The 27,870-nt window shown below is 37.5% G+C and overlaps 1 protein-coding gene across 3 annotated transcripts in view; it reads right to left on the reverse strand.

Annotated features, from left to right (window-relative positions):
- The window catches only part of MTHFS (methenyltetrahydrofolate synthetase), a 253,028-nt gene that overhangs the window by 187,601 nt on the left and 37,557 nt on the right, over positions 1 to 27,870 (reverse strand). Inside the window, exon 3 of one of the 3 annotated variants that reach the window (XM_069098674.1) lies at positions 7,130 to 7,269. The exons of the other annotated variants lie outside the window; for them this stretch is intronic. Coding sequence (XP_068954775.1) covers positions 7,136 to 7,269 — 134 coding nt within the window. The 3' untranslated portion in view covers positions 7,130 to 7,135. The remainder of the gene's footprint in view (positions 1 to 7,129; positions 7,270 to 27,870) is intronic. 3 annotated transcript variants of the gene reach the window in all.

The following is a 27,870-nucleotide window of genomic DNA, read 5'->3' on the forward strand; positions in this document are numbered from 1 at the left end:
AGAGAGAGAGAGAGAGAGAGAGAGAGAGAGAGAGAGAGTGAAGGTGGTAAGGGAGAGGCACTCAATCCCGCTTCACTGTATAGCTTTATCACAGTTACTTTAGCCTGTACTGACCCTCTACCCAACCAAAATCCTTCCAAACAAAAGCATCAACTGTTGTTTCACTGGTCCACACTGACCACCACTCCCTCTAACCCCCCAGTTCCCTTGGTCCATTTTTTAATAGATCCAGCCTTGCCCATTCTCCTTAATGCTAACCAGCTTGCTCAAGAATGGAGCTGGGCAAACCCCTTTAGTCTACTTCCTGTTGGACTAAAAACCTCCCAAGTTCCTTTATTCATATTTGAGAAGAACAAGGGGTTTCCCTACTGAGGAGAAAATTCCATTCTTCTTTGCAGTTAAATGCTGAGGTCAAGATGGAGTGTAACTCTCAAGTCTTTTGGTCCTCTTGTTGGACCAGTTCTGAGGAGCCAGCATCCTCAGAAAGCTGACCAAGATCAGTGAGGTTGAATTCAATTTAATTCAACAAGTATTATTAATAAAAAATACTGTGCGCTTGGTACTTGGCTGGGCACCAGGGACACAAAGACAAAACTGAAACTGTTCCTACCCTGAAGGAGCTAACAGGAACACCAAGAAATCAACAGAAAATATCTACAAAATAAATACAAAGTGTTTGGAAGAGGAGGAGGAGGACAAATAAACTGGAGGCAACTGAAAAGGCTTCCTACAGAACGTGGCTCTTGAACCTGAAGGGAAGTGAGAGGGAGAACATGTCAGGCACAAACAGGGTGCACCCAGAGCAAAGACAGGGAGATACAGTGACAAGGAGCTAGTATGATTGGAATGTCAAGCACATGAGGAGAATCCTATATAATCAGCCTGGCGAGAAAGAGGGTGACTAGATTATGAAGGGTTATAACATTCCTGGAGGACTCACCATCCCAACATCTCCTAGATTTTCTAATCTCTGAGCTTTTGCCCTTGCCTAGGATGCTCTCTCTTCTCCTCTTTGTCTGCTGAGTTACTATCTAAACTTTAAACGCAAATGTCACCTTGGTTAGTTACAGCTGGCTCCCTCAGACCTCACATAGCATTCTGAACGTCGCTAATGTTTCCTTTAAGAACACAGCTCTGACTTTCCATATAAATCAGTGGGAAAAAATTTCTTCAATTTAGAAAATCTGAATTACATGCCACTTTTCACTATCATTCTCATGGTGTCACAGTCAAAAAATATTTGTTGGATACTTTCCATATTTTCATAGAGTATATATGAAACTGTAATGAAGATATAGAAGCAGGTTAGTGTTGTGGAAAGAACAATGGATTAGAAATTAGGACTGAAAGTTATATCTGCTTTGACACTAAGTGGCTATTTGACCTTGGACAGTTGGCTTTACCTCTCAGACACAATTTCCTCATCTATAAATGGAGTCAATTTGACTATACAATTTCGAAAGTCCCTTATGTCATCACCTGAGAAGATCTAAAACTATTTATATCTTACTTTGTGTAACAGTAAATGCACTCATATAGTATCTTTTATTCAACAGTGTCTTGAACATAGTACTGGTGTATTATATAAATAATGTCAAATCCAATGACTTCCTTATAAAAAGAAAATCTATTTTTTTAAAGTGCCTTATATTTAAGTCTGCAAAGGATTAAAGATTGATGAGAATTGTAAATAAGCTAAACACTTTTTATTGTTAATATGAAAAAAGATTTCCTGCAAAAAAAAAAAAACTTCACATAAAATAGTATTCACTAAGGGGTGAATTTTTTTTTCCAAATGGCAAGGAATTTTTTCCAAATGCCAAGTTCAGTTTCAAGTACTACCACTGTTATTAATAATAATGAAAAGTGCCTTTGTGTCTCTTATACTCTTTAACATCTTAATTGGCTGTCCCCAAAAAGGAATACTAAAATCAGGAAGGAAATGACAGATTCTTTCCCTATCCTTAACATAGTAGTATGAAACCTATTACTAGCTTATCTGTGTGTATATTCAAGTAATGAGTTAGGAGCTAGATGGAGCAAATCCTAAAGTAAAACCCTTTTAGCCTGTTCATCTCTAACTTAAGTGTACACATTGGGACAGCCAAACTCATTTTTCCAATCAGCTGCCAAAGAGAAAAGAACAAAGCTTATGTGGAGTCTCAACCCCACCAAATAGGGAAATAGGCAAAGAAAAGGCAATTTTTAAAATTCAATTTATGTTCGTGGTCATTGACTATCACCACTAAGAACAAGAATGACAGTTTACATTTATATAGCACTTAAAAGTTTACAAAACACTTTATCCATAGCATCCCTATGGGTAGCGCTGGTCTTAATTTCCCCAATTTAAAGATGAGAAAACTGAGGTTTAGCAAAATGAAGTAGCCTACCCATGGGGACGCAGCTTGTACACTTGGGACCATCCTGGGCTGTGAGTCTCTGCGTCTTACAACCTTTCCACTATGCCACCCTCCAGACAGAGAAATGAGTGACTTCAACTAAAACCTCCATTTTTTTCTTTTCTCCATCTTTAAAAGGTTGGCCCTCGAAGCCACTATTCTTAATAATTGTGTTATTGTATCACCTTAACCGCTGAAAAGACTTGGAGCTTTTATCTCATTGTCACCATTTGTTTTACTAAGATGTTCAAAAAGAAAGCACTTGAAAGGCTTGCAACTTTTCTGGTTCAATACATTTAACTAAAATAAAATTACATGGTATGTTATCATATTTCTTATGCCTGCACCACACTTCCAAGCCTAGATGGGTTCACAGTTCTGCTAATGTAAGCCTCATGCCACCTAGAAGAGTTTCTATTACTGCAAGTCCAAGATAAAGTAAGCTATTACTTAGAAATAATAGCACCTAGTATTTATATAATGTCTTTCTCCAATGAGCTCCAAGTGCTTATTCACTGCAACTCTATCCTGCTTATCTGCATCAATAATTCTTCCTTGACAGGGTGATCTACTTAGTCTTTTAACCCTTAATGCTATATTCACTGGCTAGAACAGCCTGATTCAGAAAATGCAAGGACTAAAAAAAAGTCCAGGCCATACATGATCCTGAATTAAGTTACTCAATAACTGTCTCTGTGAAGAGACAGATACAGCATGGTATAATTTGTTGTTGTTCAGTCGTGTCTGACTCTTCATGACTCCATTTGGGGTTTTCTTGGCAAAGATATTGGAGTGATTTGCATTTCCTTCTCCATCACATTTTACAGATGAGGAAACTGAGGTAAATAGGGTTAAGTGATTTGCCCAGGATCACACAGCTAGTAAGTGTCTGAGGTCAGATTTGAACACAAGATGAGTCTTCCTTACTGCAGGCTGAGTGCTGTGTCCACTATACCACTTAGCTGTTCTAGCATGATATTTAGTACTGACCTAAAAGTAAGGAGCCCTGGATTCTAGTCCTGACTGTGTGACTATGTTTCTTCTCTCTGAACCTCAGGTCCCTCTCTATATAAGGAGAGAGGTAGGCTACATGACCTCTACAGTCCCTTCCAGTTTGAAACTGACAAGTCAAAACAGTACACCTAAATAAGAACACTTTCCCAAATACCTTAATTCTGTTAGATCTGTGACAGTCACCTGACAGGGATTAGCTCTTAAGAAACTTAGAATTCTACTGACATTTTGAAGAATGCACACAGAGAATGAAGATTGTCTTGATGCTTTTAGCAAATCCAACTTACAAGTATTCCTTGATGTTTTTAGAGAATTTCACAGCATCTTTGTAGATTATACCATGTTCTTAAATCACAAGATCAAAGAATGTTAGATCTAGACAGAACCTTAAAGCTCATCTTTGGTCTTTTCTCAGTCTTTTCCCTTTCTGAATTTTTTTTTAACTTTTTAACACCACTGAGCACTTCCACAAAACCCTCCTGAACACTTTCTACTCCATACACGACAAGCATAAGATTTCATCTTTTTCTGACAACTGCTTCTCAGTTTCCTTTGCTAGTTCATTATCTTCTTGCTGTCCACTAAGTGAGAGAATCTGCCAAAGCTTTGTCCATGGCCCTCTTTTCTTCTCTCTACACAAGCACTGGGTCTGTGAACTTTCTTTTTATCTTTAGTATTTTATAACTGTATTTCAATATAATTAGTCTCCTCTGAAATTCTATGTACTTTATTTTATACATTCAAAAACATTATTTTGAGAAGGGATCCATAGGCTTTACTAGATTCCCAAAAGGTTTCAACACACACACACACACACACACACACACACACACACACACACATACACACTTAAAAACTCTGTCTCTATATTCTCTCCCTTGGTAATTTCCACTACCATGAATTCTATCATATCTATGTGTTCATTTCCTACCCCAAAAGTTCATTTTCTGTCTCTTTCAAAAAACCAAATTGCTCACATATGAAAGGGACAGTAACTTACACAGATAATTACCAAATTCACACAGCCAGCCTTAATATCTCTTCTAAATTCCAGTGCCATACCTCTAACTGCCTATTAAACATCTCCAACACCTCAAACTCAGAATGCTCCAAACTGAACTCATTATCTGCCCCACCCAAAACACATTTCTTCTTATTTCCCTACTCCTCCTGGTGAAAAAAAGGCCATGGTCTCCCACTGCATCCAGGATCATCTCCAGTCATCTTGATCCATATCTTGTCACTGGAGCCAGATAGCTCTGGAAGAGAAAGTGAGGCTGGTGACTTTGCACAGCCCTCCCTCACTGTAATTCAATTCACCTGTACGTCATATCATCACCTCCATGATGTCATGGTCCTCTTCAAGAACAAAGGATAAACAACAACTCCTTCTCCTGGTAGTACCACTATCTTCCCAGTCACCCAGGCTCAAAAACAGTCATCTTTTTTTTCCCTTTTTTTTGTCTTTATTAATTTGTTTGTTTACTTTTAGTTTACAAGATTTAGTTCCACAATCCCTTGAGTTTCATATTTTCTCCCCCTCTCTCTCCGTCCCCCCCTCACCCCCACCCCATGGAGGCATGCAATCAAGTATAGGACGTGCAAATACTTCAACATTAGACATTAGGTTATAAAGAAGGTTGTAATGGATGGAATGAACAATGGGAAATGAGGAAACAAAACCAAACAAGAAAAAATAGAGAGCAGGTAATTTGCTTCAATCTTCATTCAACTCTGTTCTTTCTAGTTTTCTCTGAATGTATACATCTCTCTCCATTATGAGTTTTTTGGAGTTGTCTTATAACCCTGCATTGCCGAGAAGAGTCCAGTCTATCAAAGTTGGTCATCACACATACATTGCATCTGTAATTGTGTACAGATTTCTCCTGGTTCTGCTCTTCCCACTCAGCATCTGTTTGTATAAGCCTCTCCAGGTAAATATGAAGTCTGTCTGCTCCTCATTACTAGCACAATAGTATTCCATTACATTCATATACCACAACTTGTTTAGCCATTCTTCAACTGATGGGCATCCCCTAAATGTCCAATTCTTTGTCACCACAAAATGATCTGCTATAAATATTTTTGTACATATGGGTCTTCCTCCCACTTCTATGATCTCTTTGGGATACGACCCTAGAAGTGGTATTGCTGAGTCAAAGGGTATGAAATTATAGCCCTTTGGGCATAGTTCCACATTGCTCTCCAGAATGGTTGGATCAGTTCACAACTCCACCAACAATGCATTAGTGTTCCAATTTTTCCACATCCTCTCCAGCATTTGTCATTTTCCTAGAAAATCATCATCTTTGACTCTTCTTTCTTCCCCAGTCCTCAATATCCAGTCTGTTACAAAGTCCTGCCAATTCTATTTCCATGATATATCTTGCATTTACCCTCTTCTCTTGACTCATACTGCCAATGCCCTAGATTAAGCCATTTTCAAATCCTGCTTGGACTTTCAGAATATCCTTCTAATTGGTCTTCCTGCTTTCAATTTGTCCCCATTTCAAACCACCCTTAAAAGAAGAGTCAAAAAAATATTCCTAAAGCACCACTGGGACCATATCATTACCTATTTAACAATCTTCAGGGGCTTCTTATTGCTTCTAGGATAAAACAGACAATCTTTAGGTTGGCATTTATGACCCTACCCAATCTAGCACCAACCAACTTACCTAGCCTTATTTCGCACAGTGGCCCCCAATCTTCTCATCAAACTGGACGACAAGCTGTTCCCTCAACACAAACATCTATATACATTCAAGAAGATAATTTCCCATGCCAAGAAAGCATTCCCAGTCCTCCCTACCGTTCCAAATCTTTGTCTTTCTTCAAGGTTCAACCATGAAGACTCTTTGGGGAACCTTTCCCCAGCTGAAAATGTTTTCTCCTCACAAGAAAATGAACAATGGGTCACTTTTCTAAGATCTCCCCTTTGCTCTTCCACTACAGCCTTCCTTAAATCACACTTATTTCTGTACATGCCACATCCATGTTTCCAGAGTTACAGAGCATCTCCAGCATGGGGAATGATGCTTCACACATAGTACGTGCTTTATAGATGATTTTCCATTCTATTCCACCAAGGGTAAAGAATGGGTCATGAGTAGAATGGATAGATTCTATCCAACAGTGTTAGAGGTGGAGAGAGGAAGGCATGAGGTTCTGTGACCCCAAGACTGTCATTTAACCTGTCAGCCTCAGTCCCTTCATTTGTAAAATGTGTATAATGACAACTCCCATTTCACAGGGTTGTTATGGGGATAAAATGGGATAATGTTTATAAAACGTTTTACTAACCATAAAGCACTATATAAATACTATTATTATTAGCTATTATGTTTGTGTCCCAGAACTTGGCACATATGTGCTTAATAAATTGTTATGAGGCCTCTAGGTATGTAGTGAGTAAGAGCTCTGCACTTGGAGTCAAGAAGATCAGAGTTCAAATCCAGCCTCAGACACCCACTAGATGTGTGACCCTGAACAAGCCATTTGGTCAGCCTCAGTTTGCTCACCCATAAATGAGGGTAACAGTACTTACCTCCCAGAGCTGTGACAAGGATCAGATGAAATACATGTATGCTGCTTTGCAAACCTTAAAGCTATTACATCTAATACGTTCGTTGAGTTCTATCAGAATTAATCTAGTACAACCTCCTCATTTTACAGATAAGGAAAGTGAAATCCGGAAAGAAATTATAATTCACCCCAGATCACAGGGTCACAAAGCTGAGAGCAGAAGCCAGATCTTCTGATACCAAGGCAGAGCTATGTCGGCTAGATGATGCTGTAAGCCTCCTTCCTTGAATCATCAAAACAGATTGTCCAGCATCCTGACAGCCTCTGACTAGGAACAAAAAAAAAATGCAGCTGAACTTCCTGTAAGAAAGCAAACTACTCATGTCTCAACCTGCAAATTACCCACTGCATTTTCTGAATAACTTGGATACCTCCCTATTTGTACAATTGGAGCTAAATTTCCTTTAAAGCTTTCAAAGGTCCCTAGAGAAAAAATTATCCAAGAGTCACCCTCCTTTTAGAAATTCTCCTAAGATTTTAAAACAAGTGGGTACAAGACAAAGAAATATTCTCTAAATCTAGTGTTAGAAGAAAAGGGAAAAAAAGAGTATGACATTTCACACAGTTAATATGGAAATGAGCAGTTTATTGCTAAACATATTCTTTTCCATCAAGTCTCATAAAAGATAGTGAGATATTTTAAGGCCATCCTATCCAAGACTCTATTGCTCACTTCCAAGAACATATTGTATATCTTCCTGTCAGTCAAGGCGTGCTATTTTTTAATCCAGAATACCGATTCACTTCTACAATGGGGTCGTATATATAAAAATATACTTTTTTTCAAGATTGAAAAGTCTGTAGAAGCAGACTCATGAAAATTTTGGCTTGGATTGTTTTTGTTTTCCTAAATTAGGTAGCATTTACTTGGTCCCCTTAATGCTGATGATGGGAAACATCAAAACATCTATAGTTTTAACAGTGTGGGGAATTCTTTCTACCAAACCACAATCCACCTATGACTTAGTAGAGAAGCTGCTAGGGAGTTGTTTGGGGCACCTATAGATGTACAAAGGACTTATTCAGAATCACAGGATTGGTAAGTGTCAAAGGTGACACATGAATCCAAGTCTCCCTGATTCCAAATCTGGCACTGTATATACTTCTACAGTCTGCTGCTTCTGACCTAACAGTTAATCATGCTACTGATATGATGACTTTGAATAGTCCATCCCTTAGATTATATAATAGAATTAAAGTCAGGGAATCTGGGCTCAAATCCCATCTCTGGTGATTACCACATATGTGAATTTGGGCAAATCACTTAACTTTCCTAGGTCTCATCTGTTAAAAAAAAAGGGGGGGGGGACTTAATTAGTTGGCTCCTAAGATCTCTTCTAAACCTATGATCTTATGGCCTATGATTATAGGATCCTAAGCTGAAAACTTATCTATGACCACTTAGTCCTGCTGAACAGAGTGCTGAACTAAATGAGGCTACTCAGCCCTTGTAGCCATTTTATAAATTCAAGCCCAAGTTGCAAGGGGAGGAAGCCAAAAAGTACAGCTGAATCAGGAGTTCACTCATCACTATTATCAAGACAACTCCAAGGCAGCATGGGCCAGCTGAATGTTCATGGCCTTTAGAATGGGAGTGGCTTTACAAGGCTTCCTCAAAGACTTCTTTAGGCTGATTTTCTCATCTGTAAAATGAAGAGAATGAAATCCGTGAAGGTCTCTTCTACTCTACATCCTGTAAATTATGAATCCTAGGAATTCTATATTTTTTGCTAACTGGATTTCCAAAGATCACTCAGTCAATAAGCATCAATTAAGCACTGCTATGTGCCCGGCACTGTGCTAAGCAATAGAGACATAAAGAAAAGGCAAAATAGCCTCTGCTGTTAAGAATCTCTCTAACAGGGGAGAGAGCATACACAAACAAGGGACATACAGGGTAACATGGAGATGACCAACAAGAAAGAAGGCAGTAGCTTTAAGTGGGAATCAGGAAAGGCTGACTATAGAATGTGGGATTTTTGGCTGGGACTTAAAGGGAGCCAGGAAATCCAAAGTGGAGATGAAAAGGGAAAGAATTGCAGGAAGAGGAGATAGTCAAAAATGCCCCAAGTTGGGAGGTATCTTGTGCCAGGAGCAACAAGGAGCCCAGTGTCATCGGATTACAGAGTACATATGGTACAATGGATAGAGCACCATGTCCAGCTTCTGACACTTAGTAGCTGTGTGAGCCTGGGCAAGTCCATTCACCCTGTATGCCTCAGTTTCTTCATCTGCAAAATGAGCTGGAGAAGGAAATGGTGAACCACTCCAGTATCTCTAAGATGCAAAGAAAACCCCAAATGGGGTCATGAAGAGTCAGCCATCAATGAAATGACTCAAACAAAAAAATAAAGTATAAGAATACTGGAAAGGCAAGAAGACCAGGTTATAAGGAGTTTTGAATGCTAAAGGTATTTATATTTGATTCAGGAAATAACAGAATTGCACTGGAGTTGACTGAATAGGGGTGGAGCAGGGGGATGACACTGTTTTAGGAAGATTAATTTGACAGCTGAGTACAGGAGGGATGGTAGTAGAGAGAGACTTGAGGGAGGAAGACCAAGCAACAGGCTACTACAGTAGCACAAGCCTGAGGTGATGAGGTGATTGCCACCAAGTGGTGGCAATGTCAGAGGAGAGAAGGGGCCATATTTTTATGTCAGGAGATACTGCAAAGATGAAATCAACAAGCCTTGGCCACAGATTGGTCATAAAGGAGGAATGATGAGAGTTAGGATGACACTTAGGTTATAAATCTGGGTGAATGGGAGGATAATGGTACCATTAATAATAATAATGAAGTCTGAAAGTAGTGAGAGGGGAGAAGAGTTGGGAGAAAAAAGGATGAAAAGATGTGAGATCAGTTTGGGACACATTGAGTTTAAATGTCTACAGGGCACCCAATTCAAAGATGTCTAATGGACAGCTGGACATGTGAGACTGGAGGTCAGCAGAGACGTTAGGACTAGAGAATTAGAAGATGAGAATCCTCAGCAAAGAAGGGATAATTGAATCCATGAAAGCTGATGAGACCAAATCAAATAGCACAGAAAAAGAAGATCCGAGCTAGCTAGTGTCCACTGCCAAAGAGCTTACAATCTAGTTGGGGAAACCGGACAAACACATAAAAGAACAAAGAGCAATGTAAGGTGGTGTGCCAAATACCAAATGAATACTGCAGAAATTCAATGATATAAGCATTCCAAGTGCTGGTTCACAGTAGAAAAAAGAAAAAGCCTGCCCATATCACACTAAAATATAAGTAATTCATTTCGTGTAGAAATATCTGATAACAGATTTAATGAGTAGAAAGGTATGGTGTACCTTGAAGGAAAACAAGGGCACACAGGGAAAAGGTAAAGGGGAAAAGACAGGCTGAAGGCATCAAAAACAAATCTCACCTATGCTTCCACTTTGTTTAAATCTGTGCTTCTTAGTCCTCATATTCCCCTCTATTCTAACTAGACGGCAATAAAGCTGAATAATTTACTTTTTCTTGTGTTTCATTCATAACATGATGTCTCTTGTTCTTCATTTAAAGGTGAGTCAAATTTTTATTTTGTGTTTTTCTCTCAAAAATTATTTGTTAGTTTGAGGGATTGTTGTTTTTAAGGAGGACTAAACATAAATATTATTAATGATGAGTAACTGAAAGAAAAATTTATTATATGAGAAGATACATTTACATATGCAATTATCTTCCTGACAGATGACAGAAATGATCTCTCTTTTAAACCAGATGCACTCAAACACTAACATAGCCCAGAAAGTTGGATTTTTAAAAATAGATTTAATATTGAATAGAAATGACCTAATAAGTAGGCAATGCCATATGGTGTCATAGAAAAATCACTCGATCTGAGGCAGGTACAACCTGGGTTTGAATACCACTAGCTCTTTCTCTTACTATCTGTGTGCAATGTAAGTTACTTAAGGGCAGAGACGGGTTTACACTGGTGTCACTAGTGCCTGGCACATAGTAGGCACTTCATAAATAAATGTTTGTTTGGTTGATCATGCAAGTGTGGCCAAGCCATGCCCCTTCTTTGAAATTCAGCTTCCTTCACTAAAAAATGAAGAGATTTGACTTGCTAATTCTCTAAAGTCTTTCCCATTTTCACATTTTAGCAGCTTAACAGCTAAAATAATGATCCGTCAATCCCTCCAGACTATAAATAATTCTAAGAACACTACAGTGTAATTTTTTATCCCAAAATTAAACAAAAAAAACATTTTAACTATGGGAAATCATATAGAAAAAGCTGAGTAATTCACACTAGTCAGTCTGTTGAACACTGACATCTGCTGGAAAATAGAAAATAAATTTATTTCAGCTATGGAATTTTAAAGTCTAAGCAAACCCATATCCCAACATGATACTGGTTCAACTAAATATTATCAAACCGCATCATACCATCACAAAATCATGTCATGATGTCATTTTATTTATTGTCCATTTATGGCCACTTTCCTATGCAACTCACCAACCCGTATGAAACGGTTACATCTAAAATGTTTTTGCAAAAACCAGTTAAGAATGTTAGGTGAGGTATGACTATACTTTGGCTAGTAGCAGGCAAAATTTTTCTTAGGTGCCTAATCATTTGGATATGATTTTTTTTTAAAGTTCAAATATTCAATCTTATCAACCCTTGGGAAATTCTACAGGAAATAACTTTTAAAAATTCAATTGGCTACAAATCATCTTCTTTCTCGACAGTTCCTCTATGGCTATAATGGTTCCTCCTTAATTTCTTCTGAAAGGCAAAATTAATTAAAGTCAAAGCACAAAGTGTTTCACAGCATATGGTCTTCATGTTGCCATGTACAAGATAGAGATCTTTCTCTGTACTTCAAGGATCTCAAGCAGTAGAATGATAATTAATAAAGTTCTGAGTTCTGACTCAGAAAGACCTGGGTTAGAAAGCTAACTCCAATACCTACTAGCAGAATGACCATTCAGAAGTCGTTCAGCCCCTTTGATCCTCAGTCTCCCCAACTATAAAATGGGCATCAGAAAACCCATTAAGAACCTACCTCACAGGATTGTTGAGAGTCAGATTAGATAAAGTATGTTGGTAAAACCTTTGCAAACTTTAAAAATCCACATACATTATAGAATCAGAAAACTCCAGAGTTCAAATGGACCTTAGCAACCATCTAGTCCAATGCATACATTAAAAAAGAGTCCCTTCTACAGCCTACCTAACGAAGCATCATCCAGTCTCTCCTGGGGGCCTGAGGTAGTGAACAGCAGTGCAGAGGAAAGTGTGTTGTATCTGGTGTGAAGAGACTTGGGCTCAACTTCTGGCTCTACCATCTAATTCCTCCATCACCTTGGACAATATGCTTAAAGTTCTCCAACCTCATTTTCCTCTCTGCAAAATAGATTCCTTCTTCTGGATGCTCTCTGGTTTATCAACATCTGTCCTAAAATGTGGGATCCAAAACTCAATCCAAATCATACTGTAGATGCAACTTCACCAGGGCAGAGCACTGCAGATATTATCTATCTTAGATATGCCTGTAAGCTATACATAGCCTCATAATATAGCCCAAGCTCATATCCGGTTTTCTGGATGTCATATACCACAGACTCAAACTGAGCTTGTAGTCCATGAAACCCCCCAAATATTTGTGAGACAAATTACTATACAATCAGTCCTCCCCTATCTTGTATTCATAAAGTTAATTTTGAAAACTCAAATGCAACATTTTCCATTTATCCCTACTACATTTCAACTTACTCAACTCAGCCTAAAGTCAAACACCATTTGGACGCTGACTCTGTCATCCAGTGTGTTGCTGGCCTTCCCACCCAGTTTTGTGTCATCTGCAAATCTGATATAGGATGCCATCTGTGCCTTTATCTTTGTTTTGTTGTAGTGGGTATTTTCCTCACACAAATCACAACCCACCAATGCCTTAGTAGACAGTCTTTTTGAATTGTAGCCCCCTTCAAAAGAAACATCACCACCCTGCTGTCAACCTGAGGGTGAGCTTCTGTGATCTTCAAATGGCAGATATGCAGTTCAATGCATACTCACAGTCCCACTAGCTTCAGAGAGGACTTGTCAGAGATGGTGCTTTCATAGACAAAGGCTTCAAGAAGCTGGGGTCTGTTACCTCTATACCACAATGAAACATCAGAACAGGACTTAAGCGGAATTCTATATTTCTACCATATTAAAATATATCTGTGCATGTGCAAGTGTGTGTATATATGTATATAGATATATAGATATAGATATATATACGTACATATACATATGTGTATGAGCATATGTATGTATAAACCTACTCTAATCCTTTCCTGCATTCTTAGTTCTTAATATCGGTAGTTTGGCTTGGTAAGATTTCTCCTCAGGGACCAACAAAATGGGGAGAAAAAAAAAGACTACCCATCTTTCTAAGCACAAGTAACTAAATTGGTATAAGTTGCATTCAGTTCTGGCCAAAAAGTATGTGGAAAGCCTTTGTCTAAAGGATATTTTCTTTTAAAAACATGTAGGTGGGCTTTCTCTTTTGGTTGCTCCTTAAAAAATGAATAGCATTGTTCAGTAGAAACAAAGTTTTTGTTGAGATAAGAACTTAAACCCTCAGGAAGTCTAAAAATGTTAAAGCTAAATTCGTCCTGGCAGCATTAAACTAAGTTATCCAGTCCATCTTTAATGTTTCTGTAACAGTTTGTTTTCTTTAGGAAGGTGTTTATAGGTAGGTCCAACACAGATTAGAGGAACCATATATCTACTGGATTCATTCAGGGTGAATAGTTACATTTAAGTCACCTTAAGTTTCAGTCCTAATGTTACTGTAGAGAGCTAGTGCATTACATATATCAAAACATTCTGCCTTTTTTCCCCTCCTGTTCTGAGTTTTTTGCCTCTGATGGATACACAAGAAAGATAAAACTTATCAAAGCACAAGTAGTCAATATTTATGTCTTTAGGTAATTTATTACTAACTGAGCATACTTCTATGTAATTTAAAATGTAGCAGCCTCTTTAGAGAAAGGAGAGATTGCATTAACAGGGAGGATGAGGGACAGAAATTTCATATATTTCTAATTTCCTAGTTTCACGGATCTTATCAAGTCTAATGAAACACTATCATGTTCAAAGATAATAACATCATTTTATCATTTTATTCTGTTATTCTTACAACTAAGGCAAAGATATATAGATATATATGTATTATATCAGATATGTAACTTTATCTATAGTCCTAAAAAATTGCCAATAATCTTCTCTATTTCTTTAGCAACAAGTTAGTGATTTTTTCTTTTCAACTAAAATTTACCCCCTCTACCCACATAATATTACTTCAGAGAAAGTCTTCCCTTTGTTTTCATTGGATATATTTAAACTGCCCAAGAAAATTTTTAATTAGGTATATAAAATATTTCATAAGCAAAATTTATATTGATCATGTCCATATTTCAACAATTCTACTCCTTTCCTCCTTCTATTATATCAGGGAAGGAATAAGGCCCCTCATAAAAATACAAATACTAATGGAACTTTATTCTTTAAAATGGGAAAAGTATACAGTTTCTCTTTAGAGTCTCAAAGAAACTGCCTAATTATCCCTTGCCTCACTGATTTACATTCAATCTTAAACATACCAAGGGATAGATTCACGATTGGTTCCAAGTCAAAGGACTATTACTATAGTACCTATTGCTCTAATACATACATTTTCCTATAGTAAAATCGCGTTTTCAAAACTAAGGGAAATATCAGATATATTCAGAAATGCCAAAATATCAGAAAACAGACATCTGTTATACTACTTTTATATTTCCATGACTGCATTATCATCTCACTGACCTGAGTCCACCCTTCATCTGCACATATTACAACCTATCTATGAGTGCTCATTGTGTGTAATTCTTGTCCGTGTGCTTCCACAAATCCTCTATGGAAGATCTACAAACTGGAGCATCTGCTCAGTGCTTGGAAAGTCTTCCTCTATCAAGGCTGGCGAAGCTGCCCCCTCGAGGCCATATGTGACCTTCTAGGTCCTTGGGTGTGACCTTTTGATCAAGTTTAAGTTTTACAGAACCAATCCTTTTATTAAAGGAATTTGTTCTATAAAGTTTGGATTCAGTCAAAGAGCCGCACTTGAGGACCTAGAGGGCCACATGTGGCCTCAAGGCCACAGGTTCCACATCCCTCAGATCTTTCAATAGTCCATGGGCATCGGGGTGTCACTGAGGCTATCCATTTGTTATCCCCCACTCTTGCCCACTATCTTTTTGATCAAACATTTCCTGCATATCTTAGAAGACAAAAAATAACTGGATATAGGTATAGAAGATTACTTCCAAATGAATTATCTGTAGAATAAGACAAATGGCATGTTATAGAAAAGATCAAAAAATCAATACCAAATTACAGGAAAAAGTAATAATGAGAAGATATCAGGTAATCAAATGAACTCCAACCTAACCTATTTAAACAATCATTTGATGTGGAAAAAGAGGAAACAGATAAAAGAACTGGCAGAAACCTTTCAGTTAGTGACAAAATGATAACACAAATTATCTTCACATCCTAAGGAAGTTTAACCATTGCAAATTAATCATCACAATCAAGTGTCTAGCTAATACATAAATCTATATTGCAAGACTTCATATGTTCAGTGGGTTTGGTATTTCTTGCCTTCTCAATGAGTAGGGAAGAGGGGGAGGGAAGGGAGAGATTCTGGAACTGAAAATAAAATTGAATGAAAAAAAATCATTTATTTTTTTAATGGGTATGCACAGTTTGGTGACTTTGGGAGAATGGTTCCAAATTGCTTTCAAGGATATCTGGGCCAATTTATGGCTCCACCAACAGTGCATTAATGTGCCTGTTTGATGGTCCGAAATTTTCACTGTTAGATTACCCATACTAATGAGCTTAAAGATCTATCCAAAGTCTTTGTATACCATTTCTTGCATACAAATCACTATTGATATTATATTGACATCAATCAGAAAGCATTTTTTAAGTGCTCACTGTGTGTAAGGCACTGTGCTAAGCACAAAGGATACAAAGCAGAGCAAAAACAGTCTCTGCCGTCAAAAAACTTATATTCTAAAGGGGCATATAACACAGCACAGTTAAGGGAGTACAAAAGAGACAAGAAAAGATGGAAGGTGTTGGGATTAACCCAATGTGTTGCTCATCGAACTGTGCATCAATCTGGACAGCAAGTAGTCTGTTGCCAACTTATCACTACCACAAATTCTATATTATCATTTAGGTCTTCTGAACTGAATGTTTGTAAATAGTGGTATTCCATAAATCACAGTCACATAACATTACTGAAAGTATATTGGCTTTTAAAGATGAATTTTTACACCAAAAAGCAACTTGGGATCATGGAGGTTAATCTTGTCCACTGTCTATTTTCTATTCAATTCTGGTCCCAGGTCATTATCCATCTGCAGTGCCTATTCAAATAACTTATTTTGCTTTTGGGAATGATTGCTACAGACCACATCTTTATAGTCATATGATTAAAAGATGTAGAAAACATAAGATCCCACTGTGTTTACTGTTAATAATAATCTTGATAATAAAAATCATGTGACTCAGTAGAGCAAAATGCAGTTTCACAGGTTTTCCTCTAACCCTGTATATGTTAAGATAAAGTACCCCTCTTCAATAGTTATAACCACAGAGAAATTTGTTTTGAAATGCTGATTCTCAATATCAAGTGAGGTATAAAATAGAGATATATGTTTTCAAAAGTGTTCACCACTATCATGGAGGATGTCCTCAACAGAGCCCAAACGAAAAAAAGATTACCTGTAGATGGGTGAGGTCTTTCAAATGCTCCTGATCTGATTGAATCAAGTTCCATAATATAACAGGGACTTTCCAGTGAGAGTTAATTCAATTTGAAAATAATTTATTAAACACTCATAATAGGTTGTAGGGATATGATCAAAATGGAACATTCCTTGCACTCTTACATTCAAATAGTTTATATGCATGTGGGGAAATACATGTACACATATAAATGGGGCAGAAAAAAATTCTAACTGCTGCAGAAATCAGAAAAATCTTCAATGAGGTTACATATGAGATGAGTCTTGAAAGAAGAAAAAATTCTAGGAGGCAGAGATGGAAAAGAGGGGGTACTACAGGCATGAAGGGCCATTTATGTGACTGAAAGCATGGAGCTTATGGACCAGCATAAGGCAATGCGATCCTAGAAAGGTAGGTTAGAGGCAGGCACATAATGAGTCTTAAACACAAAGCTGAGGAATTTGTATTTTACCTTAGAGGCAATAATCAGTGAAGGTTTTTGAAGAAAGAAATTACGTTGTCAGAACTTTGCCTTCACAAGATTACTGTGGCATCTATGTAGAGAAAAGATTGAGAGGAAAAACTGTAATCAGGGAGACAGATTAAGAGTCAATTATAATAATACAGGGAAGTGATGAGAATCTGAACTCGAATAAATGGAGAGAAGGGAACATATGTAAAAGATGCTCTGGAAGCAGAATCAACAAGTTTTGACAACTGACTAGGAGGAAGGAGAGAAGAGTCAAAGATGATTCAATGGACACAAACCTGGGTGACTATGGGAGAACAACAGTACCCTTTAAAAAGTAGGGAAGTGTAAGAAGGATGTGTTTGTAGGGGCATGAGAATGTGGTACTGATTATGAATTCTATTTTGGAGATATTTGAGAGGACAATGAAATATTAAATTGGAAATGTTAATTAGACAATTGTACTGTCATTTCAAGAAAAAAACTCTGGCTAAAGATATAGATTTGGGAGCTATATGTATAATGATAACTGAGCTGATAAGATGTCCAAATAGACGAGTATAGAGGGATAGATGACGGGGGCCAAACTGTGACATGAGGTTGAGGGGAAAGATCATCAGTCCAGCCTAGTACATGCATCTTTCATGTTTAATTTGGTATAAACCTCTGAAGACATTGGCATATGGAACTCCCAGTGAGGAAATTCCCTCTACCAGTACAGAATAGCAATTGTTCTACAACCAGTCTTAGAGTATTGCCCAGGACACTGAGAAGCTCAGTGACTTTCCTAATATAACAGAACTAAACAGTGTGAGTCCATAGCAGGGTTTGTACCTAGGTCTTCCTTTCTCCAAGGCTGGTTCTCTATCCATCATACCATACTGTCTCTTTTAATGTGCTCTTATCTGAAGAGGGATGCTATAGTATTTTCTTTTGCTATTTATTAACTAAACAAACATTTATTTAAGCACGGTAGTGTGAAAATAGATGGCAGTAATGTTTCTTAAATGAATGCAGAAACAAATACTGTTAAAATTAGAACCATAGTGACTAATTTAGTCAAAAGATCAGTAAGTTATGTAAAAATTAGACAAAGAAGCTATCTGGTATCATACAGATGTAATCCTAGTCCCAAAGCTCTTTGGTATGGGAGTCTCTCCTCATTGGTGGGCATCAGTGCCCTATATATGAGGGGATAGGGATGAGTTGGTGGGAAAGGGAAAGAGGAAAGCTCTTTGAGTTCGAGCCTTTGGTCTTCAGATGCTTTCAGCTTCAAGAGAGAAAATGGAAGATACCAACCCTACTTCAGGTTGCTTAAGGAAAAGACTCTGGGAAGAAGCCAACATGAGAGGAGCTAGCACTCTCCATCGATGTCCCTAATCCAGCTTACTATACTACAGACTTTAGGAAATTTCCCCTTGGGTAAGGTCCAGGATTTTCTCTCCTCTCCTCTGTATTATCTAAGACATATATTCTTATATGCATGTATTTTTTCTGTTTTTGCTACTGATTCAGATAAATGGATTTCCATTCTAATTTTATAATGTGTGTTTACTATAAAACTTCTATTTGGTGGGAAAAGAGTCAAAGTTTGTATATAAAGCTTGGGGCCCTCCTTCCTCCAATTAGCAAAACAGCAATCAGAAGTTAGATTGAATTTTAAAAAATCACATCCCCAGACTAACAATATTTAAGGCAGACAGATGTAGTTCTAATCTAGTATACCCTTTCTCTGTAGAGAGCAGAGTGGCCAAGCCTCATTTCCCCTGATTCCCTCTGTTTCCCTTCCTATCAAGAATTAAAGACTCCCTTGGAAAAGGTGGAATGGGGAGAGAAGAAGCTAGAAAGACTAGAGATGTCTACTTGGCCTCCCATGGGGTTGTCATTGTGTGGCTTGTTGAGCCACACAATGACAACCCCATGCTACATGTGGGAGACAGCCTCTTGCTACACAGACAAAAATCTCTTTAGTATAAGCAGCAGTAATAACTAGCATTTTAAGGTTATAGCTCTTAAAGGTTAAAAAGTGCTTTACAAGTATAATATCATTTTATCTTCACAACAGCCTTGGAAGGCAGATACTGTTATTATTCCTATTTTTAAGAAACTGAGCAAGATAGAGGTTAAGTGACTTGCCCAGGATCATACAGCTAGTAAGTATGTGAAGCTGTATTTGAACTCATCTTCCTAACTCCAAGTCCAGGGCTCTATCCACTGAATCAGCTAGCTGCTTTCAAATGACTGGGATTGTTTAACTGTTATTGTGGTATCATGGCAAGATCCCCAAAGTAAATCAAGTAATCTAGAGTCCACAAATGATCACTTTTTGAAGATTAATCACTAGTCTATTTAAATGAGAAAGCAGAACCTAACAGGGAATAGACAAGAAGCTGAGATATCTGGGTTCTATTTTCAGTTCTAAGATTCAGAAAATGACTTAAAAATGGATAACCTGACTCACTCTGAAAGACTAACACATTAACTATACTACTAAAACCATGATAAATACAGCTTTTTGAAAAAAAGTCTCAAGAACTTGCAATAAAAATTTTAACATTCATTTACTATGTAATTTAGCTTTACTTTGTTAATTACTTATTTTGTAATTAATCATTTTCTGTTTTGCTAAAACATTAAAGATGCATTAATACAGACATTCTCAAACACAAAAAAAATACCAATGTAACACTCACAGCTGATTCAAACAAAAAGAAAAACCCAAAGTATAGCATTTTCAACATAAGGAAATTTTATGGGATAAAAAACCTTATTATGCCAGTTTGAAGTTTCAGTTTAAAAAAATAAATAAATAATGCTGACTTCAAATGTTATTAAAATGAAATTATAACTGGTTCATTTTATGTTAACAGAACACACAGGAAAGAGTCCAAAACAGAAAATCTCTGCTGTAACATGCAGTTCCACAAATTAAGGACTCAAATTAATCAAGATTGTTTTCTTCTGGCATGGGGCCCATTGACTAAAGCACTAAATGCTTCATAAATACAATTTTCCTTTTTCTCTCACTTAATCACTGGATGAAACTTATGTACCATACACCACTACCCTAATGTTGGACAAACGCTGGCTGAAGTACATAGCCTTCAATCATTCTGGGCACTGGAACATTTGGAATGTGTCAAAACAAGATAATAAGATGTCTTTTCAAAAATATATATAGCAGCATTATTTGTAATTGCAAAGAGCTAGAAACAATCTAAATGCCCAACGGTTCGTGAATAGAGCTGAAAATACTATGCTATGTCAACATAATGAGCTACCAGCATAGCATTAAAAATGATAAATATGGGGGCTATAAGAAAATTTGAAAAGACTTACATTAAGTAATGTAAATGGAAGAAAGTAGAGCTGCCCAAACAATATGAACACTGAGACTATATTAAAAGGCTTATTCATAATGGAAAAAATTAATAGTTATAAGCCTATTGTACAAAGAAATTAATTTTAAAGTACAAAAAATCATAAACATATGTTTATTTGGTTTGGGTCTTTGGTGTTACCTACATAACAACTATTTTAAAGAAATAAACACTTTAAAAACATTTCAAATGTAAAAGGATACATGTTTTACTTTGGTGCACCCATCTTGCTACAAAGCCTCTGGGGATCCATCTAAGTAGTGTTTTAAGGTTTTCAAGGTGCTATTATTATCCTCATTTTACAAATTGAGACACTGAGTCAGAAAAAGATTGAGTGACTTCCCCAAAGGCACATAAGCTACTAAGTGCCTGAGGTAGGATTTGAACTCAGGCTTTCCTGACTGCAAGTCAACTCTCTATCTATTTCGCCACTAGCTGGCCAAGTGCAGAATTTCTGCCCTTCAGTCAGATGAGCATTAGGAGAGGATTAGGAGAGTTTCCCATAGGCTTCAGAGGGATTTTTAATTGCTTTTTAACCACTAGGGTAAGCCCACAGCTCTAGACAGTGCAATGGTGAACTCCCCTCAGCAAAGCTTCATAATAACTAGAAATCAGTACATGGGGCCTGCCTTGGGTAAATCTGTGAGACAGATATCCATCCTTCTTTTAACTCTTCTCCTTGCTCTCAGCTTGTCCTACCCTAGAATGCCCAAGGTGTTACCCACCCTAATCAGTGCCCATCCTACCCACCATCACTATGTTTATCTTCCTAAAATATCGCCTTCATCATGTTTCACCTTCTCAAAAACTTTCAATGGCTTTCCTCACCAACTTCCTTGGCCTATTATTCAAGGCCCTCCAACTTACATCTCCCACTATGTGAACTCTACTATGTTCCAAAATGACTTCAAAATTCCATAAAAATAAATGCTAAAAAATTTTCTTATGTAATTGTAGAAAAAATAAAATACTATTTAAAAAAAGAAGAAAAAAAAGAAATGTACAACCCAAAGAGAAGAGGGAGTCAGTCACATACCAAATTAAAGGAATAGATCACCCATATTCAGCACTGTCATCCACTGGACTTGAAAAGATCACAGAAGGCCACAGGGGATCGGTAAAACCTCTGCGGAGGATTTATGGGAGGAAAAAGCCAAGGATTTCTCAAGATAAGAATCTGTGGAGAGCTTGTGATTGAGATTACTGAAAGATCCATTGCAGAAGTGAAATCTCTAGTGATCTTACAGTCTAATGCTTGTCATGCTACCATTTTTTAAAAATAGCTCCAGGGAAATTACAAGGTACTTGTGAACAAAAAGGACTGAATTTAAAATGAAAGTCTTGATTTTAAAAGAAGTGTACTTTGAAATAATCCCCAAAACAGTGGCCTATATAAGGCAAAGAGAAAATGTAAACTGTTGTAAATGTGTTCTTAAAATGTGATCACTCAGTGAATATCATTCACAATTATAAAGCAATTATTGGTGATAAACACACACAACATTTGTTCTACCTGAGTTATTTTATTAGTAGATTCAGAATAAAATTAATCTGAAAACATAAGAGCTTCAAAATCATTTATATATATATGTGTGTTTGTGTGTGTGTGTGTGTGTACTAGGACGACTGTAGGTAATCTTAGAGAGAAGGCATCAGCATTAAGGAGGACTCTGAGAAGCTTCCTGCAGAAGGTGAGAGTTCATCTAAGACCTGAAGGAAGCCAGAAGTGGAGAAAAGAAAGAGCAATACAGGCCTAGGGGACAGCAGTCACTAAAAAGGCATGGAGTCAGGAGACGGAGTGTCTGGTTCAAGGAACAACAAGGTCAGTATCACTGGACTACTGAGTACTTTGATGGGACAAAGCTACAAGATGATTGGAAAGGCAGCAAGGGGTCAAGTACAGACAGGTTCTGAAAGTCAAACAGAAGACTTTATATTTGATCCTGGAGGGAATGGGGAGCCACTGGAAGTTATTCTACTAGGGTATAATGTAATTTTAAGCACTAATTACCTTTATAATCTCCCTTTACTAAATTCAACAAATATTCATTTAATACCTACTATGTGCAAAGCACTACATCTGGTGCAGAAGCATATAAAAAAATTTTAGAAAAAAAACCTGCTGGTTTAGTCTCTTCCAGGGATAGAACTAGGGTAGCATAACTGGTACTCTGCCCCAGGGTGAGTATCACCAGCTAAGATGGAACATGTATTTTGGGGTGGGGGGTTTGCTCCCCTCAGTTGCCTTGAGATCACCCTCTGCTGAACAGCAAGACTGTGCTCTCTCTTCCAAACTGAGCGGTATCATCACCAGAGGTCTCCTAGGAGACCTCTCCCTAAACACCCTAAGGAACATGGGCAGGATTCTCTAAGGACTAGGCTGCCCTATCTTCCAATGGAAATGTACTTTGAGGAAGGAAAGTGATGCAAGGGATAAAGCACTGAGTCTGGAGTCAGGAAGATCTGAGTTCAAATCCAGCCTCAGATATTAGCTGTATAAACTTGGGTGAGTTAGTCACTTAACTTCTGTTTGCCTCAGTTATCTCAACTGTGAACTGGGAATAACAGCACTGTTGTGAGGATCAAGTGAGATAATAATTGTAAAGGGTTCAGCACAGTGTCTGGCACATAGAGGTACTATATAAAATCTTATTTCTTCCCCTTCCCCTTCCCTGCTCTTATATTCTCATTTTCACCTTACTCCACATTGCTGCTGCCCTAACCATACCGCTCCCACATACATACTCAGCTGGTTTTGTCACACTGAAAAAATACCTCGTTACTGCTTTAAACCCTGCCCTCATGAAGCTTACAGCCTCTTACTGAGACACGATAAAGACAGAGAGCTATACTACAGGATATATTATGATAAGTACATTAGAGAGTTGAAAAATAAAGGGCTATGTAGTAATACTGATCAGGAAGCTCAAGGAAACACTCCAAAAGAAGTGACTTCTGAGTTAGACTTTAAGGATATGTAGGAATCTAATAGTTAACTAAATCAAGAGAAACTATTTGGGGCATGAAATAAAGTTACAGGGTGTGAAGAAGACAGTATATAGTCCAGTCCGGCCAGAGCCAAAGGAGGCAAGGGCCTCAAGGAGGCCAGAAGGAGGTCAGGCTAGCAAGGTAGGGGTGTCTGCTGGGTCAGTGACTTTGAGCTTTACTGGGCAGGCAAGAAGGAGACACTGAGAAATGACGGGCCTCAATCTCTGTGTTACCAAGGAATGCCAGATGATAACAGCTCTATCACTGATACAGCACTATGATGTTTGCAAAGTGCTTTTCAGAGATTCTCTCATTTGATCCACAATATGACTCTATGAGGTAGGTGCTATTATTATCCCCATTTTGCAGATGCGGACACTGAAATCTGGAAAGGTCATATGACTTGCCCCAAGTCACACAGCTAGTAACCAACTGTCTATAGGAAGATTTGAATTAAGGTCTTCCTGATTTCAGATCAGGCACTCTATCCATTACACCTCCTAGCTGAATCTGGGAAGGCAGAGAGAACCAAGGTGGGATGAGCTTTCAGGAGTCTACTGCAATAAGAAACTAAACTAGGGGTAATGGCAGTCAAAAGATGAAGCCAAAACCTTGAACCTAGAAAACAAAGTGAATTTTAATTAATAATGTTAACAAAATAAAGCCTAACAAACCTACATATATATATATGTATGTATGTATGTATGTATATGTATATATACATATATGTATATATATAGTACATATATATGCACAAGATGATTAGTTTAAAAGAGAAAGCTACCAGGAAGTTAGAGCCTATCTAACTGAGCCCAAAAGTATGCACGTCCCCTTTTAAGAAAGATCTTAACTCTCCAAATATCTAATTCCCTGAGGAGAGACAAATTTGTTCTTTTTCAGATTCCTAGTAGGGACTGCCAGGTTTCAACAAGGACAAGATCCAGAACCAAGATAAAGAAAATAAGAAGGTTGACCTCCAACTTATGATTCAATCTCACCAAACTGGCTGTGCAGTTTTATTTTATTTTATAAATAATAATTATAGTAATTATTATTATGAAAAATAATACTTCAAGGATCCATGATTTCATCAGAGTGGGATACTCCCACTGCCAACACAGATTGCATCCATGCCTTAGCAGATGGTTTAATGAGTTGCTGTGGCCAAAAGATCCGTCACCTGGTGACCAACTCCCTGGTAATGAGCCTTTCTGAACTTGGCTAAGTGACAGGCTGTGGGTCTGAAATCCAGCCTAGCTAATTAAAATAATGGCTCACATTTTCAAATCCTTTATCTCATTTGATCATCATAATCCTATCTACCTGATACAAATATAATTACCCTCTTACAGATAAGAAAACTGATTCTCAGAGAGGCTAATGGATTTGCCCATGGTCACTGAGGTTTTTAGACTAAGTTCAGAGCCCTTTTCACTACAATATAGCTACAGATATTTCTCTACCTGAAACTGGAAAGTAGGCAAGGAAAACATCAAACATAACCCATACGCTAGCCCTGGGCAGCTGAATTTGGAAATAACAGCAACAACTCAATTTGTATGACACTTATTAGGCACACACATACAAACGCACACATACATATATACACACATGTACACACACATATATAAACAATTTGGGTAAGTTTTTTAAAATAGTGATTCTTTTTAAATATATTCTTAATGTAAACTTCTTAAAAGAGACATACATTCCTCTAGTGCAGGTCACCCAAACTTCTTTACTTCAGAAGGTATACAAAAAGACTGTCACCTAAATTCCGTCAGCACAACTGAAATAAAATAGAACATTTCACACCATGCCTAGATCAAGGAATCTGAAGTCCATTATTTAAGGTTCGTCAGTAACTCCATTCACTTATGGTCCTATCATGATTTAACACCTCCTAAGCATCCACTTGGTACATGAAATTGTGTGGAACCACGGGGGCTTTCACCCCATACAAAAATAAATGGTCCTTGTTCCACTCTCTCTTTTCCTTCCCCTCCCTCCCTCAACTATAGATTCACAGATTTATTGATTAAGAAAAAGAAGGGGACTTTAAAGGGAATCTAATCCAACCTCTTCATTTGACTGATAAGGAAAATGATAACCAAGAAAGTTAAATAATTTGGCCATACGACGTGAGTGGCAGAGCAAAAGACTTGAACCCAGGTTTCTCATTCCAAATCCCACAGTTTTCCCATTGTACCAGGTTGCCTATATTTGAATATATCCCAAAACTGAATATTATAAGCATTTTTAAACCTATCAATTTGACTCAAACATCCACCCATTCTTCTTGCATTAGGGAAGATAAATCAAGAATTGACTAAATGTCAGTTATGACATTATGCAGTGGGTAAGGCCATCAATTGATGATTATGGCAGAAAAGGAAAAATTTTAAATTCATAAATCTTACTTGTTCCCTAAGGTGGTTAAGTGCAATTTTTTTTGTCTTGATCTCTATATCAATGTGCCTGCCTTTGTTTCATTAGCATATCTGATTCATAAGTATTGCATTTCAGCAATATTTCCTTGTGCCAAGCCAATATTTCAATGTGTTAATCAAGACAGAAATAATTACCTTTAGAAATACATGAGTACTTCATATCATTAGATCATGGATCTAGACCAGAAAGAGCCCTCAAGGGCCATCTAGCCTCAATCCTTCCCTTTACAGATGAGGAAACTAAAAGCCCAGGGAGATTGCACAACATATCCAATTGTAATACTAATGAATCACTCAAATAACAAGTTTTTATTAGACACCTACTATTTATCATGTATTCAGCTGGATAAAAGACAAAAGAGGTCCCTGCCCTCAAACAGCTTGGTTAAGTCAGACCCAAGGAAAAGGGCCTTCAGAACTAAGGAGATAATATACACATTGACTACAATCATCTAAATGAACACACTCAAATAAACCTGAAAGCTGTATAATTATAATATCAATCTTGGCCCCAGAGAAGAGATCAGGAAAAGAACATCTCTTCTTTCTCTGGAGAGATGGGAGGGTTCTGAATGTAGAATTCTGCTCACCCTAATCACAAAGAGCACTCTGTTGGTTGCTTTTACCTAATTTTTTTTTGGTTACACAATAAGGCTTACTCTTGGGGGTGGTGAAGGAGAATTAAGAAGGGGACATAACTGGAAATAACTGTGATTAAAAACATAAAACAGCAGTTTTTAATTTTAATTCAGTTGTTCAAAAGAGCAACATTAATATGCTTAAAGTAAGATAAAGCCTTTATTCAAAAGAAAGAAGTTGTACCAATTTATAATGAAAGTGAAACAGTCTTCTGTTCAAACTCCATTAGGTACAATAATGAGCCCTCCAATACTCCACAGAGCAGTAGTGGGGAAATGTTTTTTTTCTATCAAGGGCCACTGGCCCCCAAAGCAGGAAAATCAATGGAGGGCCACATTCTGGTTCTTTGTATTAAGAGAGAGAAATAAAGTTCTTGCTCATGTGCTTTTTAAATTAACAAAGAACATAAAATTAAAATATACAACATAATTGTAAATGTCTTTTATTTCTAAATGTATAGATGCCTAAGAAAAAGAAATAGAATGAAAAGGAGAATTAAAGAGCAAGAAAGAAATAGGGAAAGATGGAAGGAAAGAAACACAAGAAGGGGTGAAAGAAAGGCTCAGATAGATTCACTGGAAGAATCAGAGAGAAAAGAGACCTGGCAATCTACATAGTGCCAGATACATAATCACATAGAGAAGTCCAAAGACACAGAGACAGACATACTGACATAAAGAGAAACACTGTAAGAAAGATGAGGAAGTTTCATAGGTTTTATGCTGGAAGAAGAGAATAAGCATTTATATAGTGCTTACTACATGTCAGGCACTGTGAGAGGGGTTTTTCAAATACTTCAACACAACAACACTGGGAGGTGCTATTATTATCCTCATTTTACAGATGAAAAGTCTGAGGTAGACAGAGGTTAAATGATTTGCTCAAGGTCACACAATTAGTAAGCATCTCAGGCTGGATTTGGACTAAAGTCTGCCTGACTGAAGGCCATGCTGCCTCCCTGCCTCTGATGTTAGTTAGGTTGTATGCTCTTGTCACATCCTCTGCCTTGAGTTGGGACATCTTCCCAATAGGTTCTCTACCAGCTCTTCAACAACTAGACTGGCCTTGGCAAACAACATTGTTTTTATTCACAAACTTTAAAGTTTTTTAAAATAAATGTCAATTTTCATACACCACAGTTTT

The sequence above is a fragment of the Petaurus breviceps genome, unplaced genomic scaffold (assembly GCF_028583685.1).
Source record: "Petaurus breviceps papuanus isolate PSGF00001 unplaced genomic scaffold, PetGlider_PUasm1.0 37, whole genome shotgun sequence".
Lineage (NCBI taxonomy): Eukaryota > Metazoa > Chordata > Mammalia > Diprotodontia > Petauridae > Petaurus > Petaurus breviceps.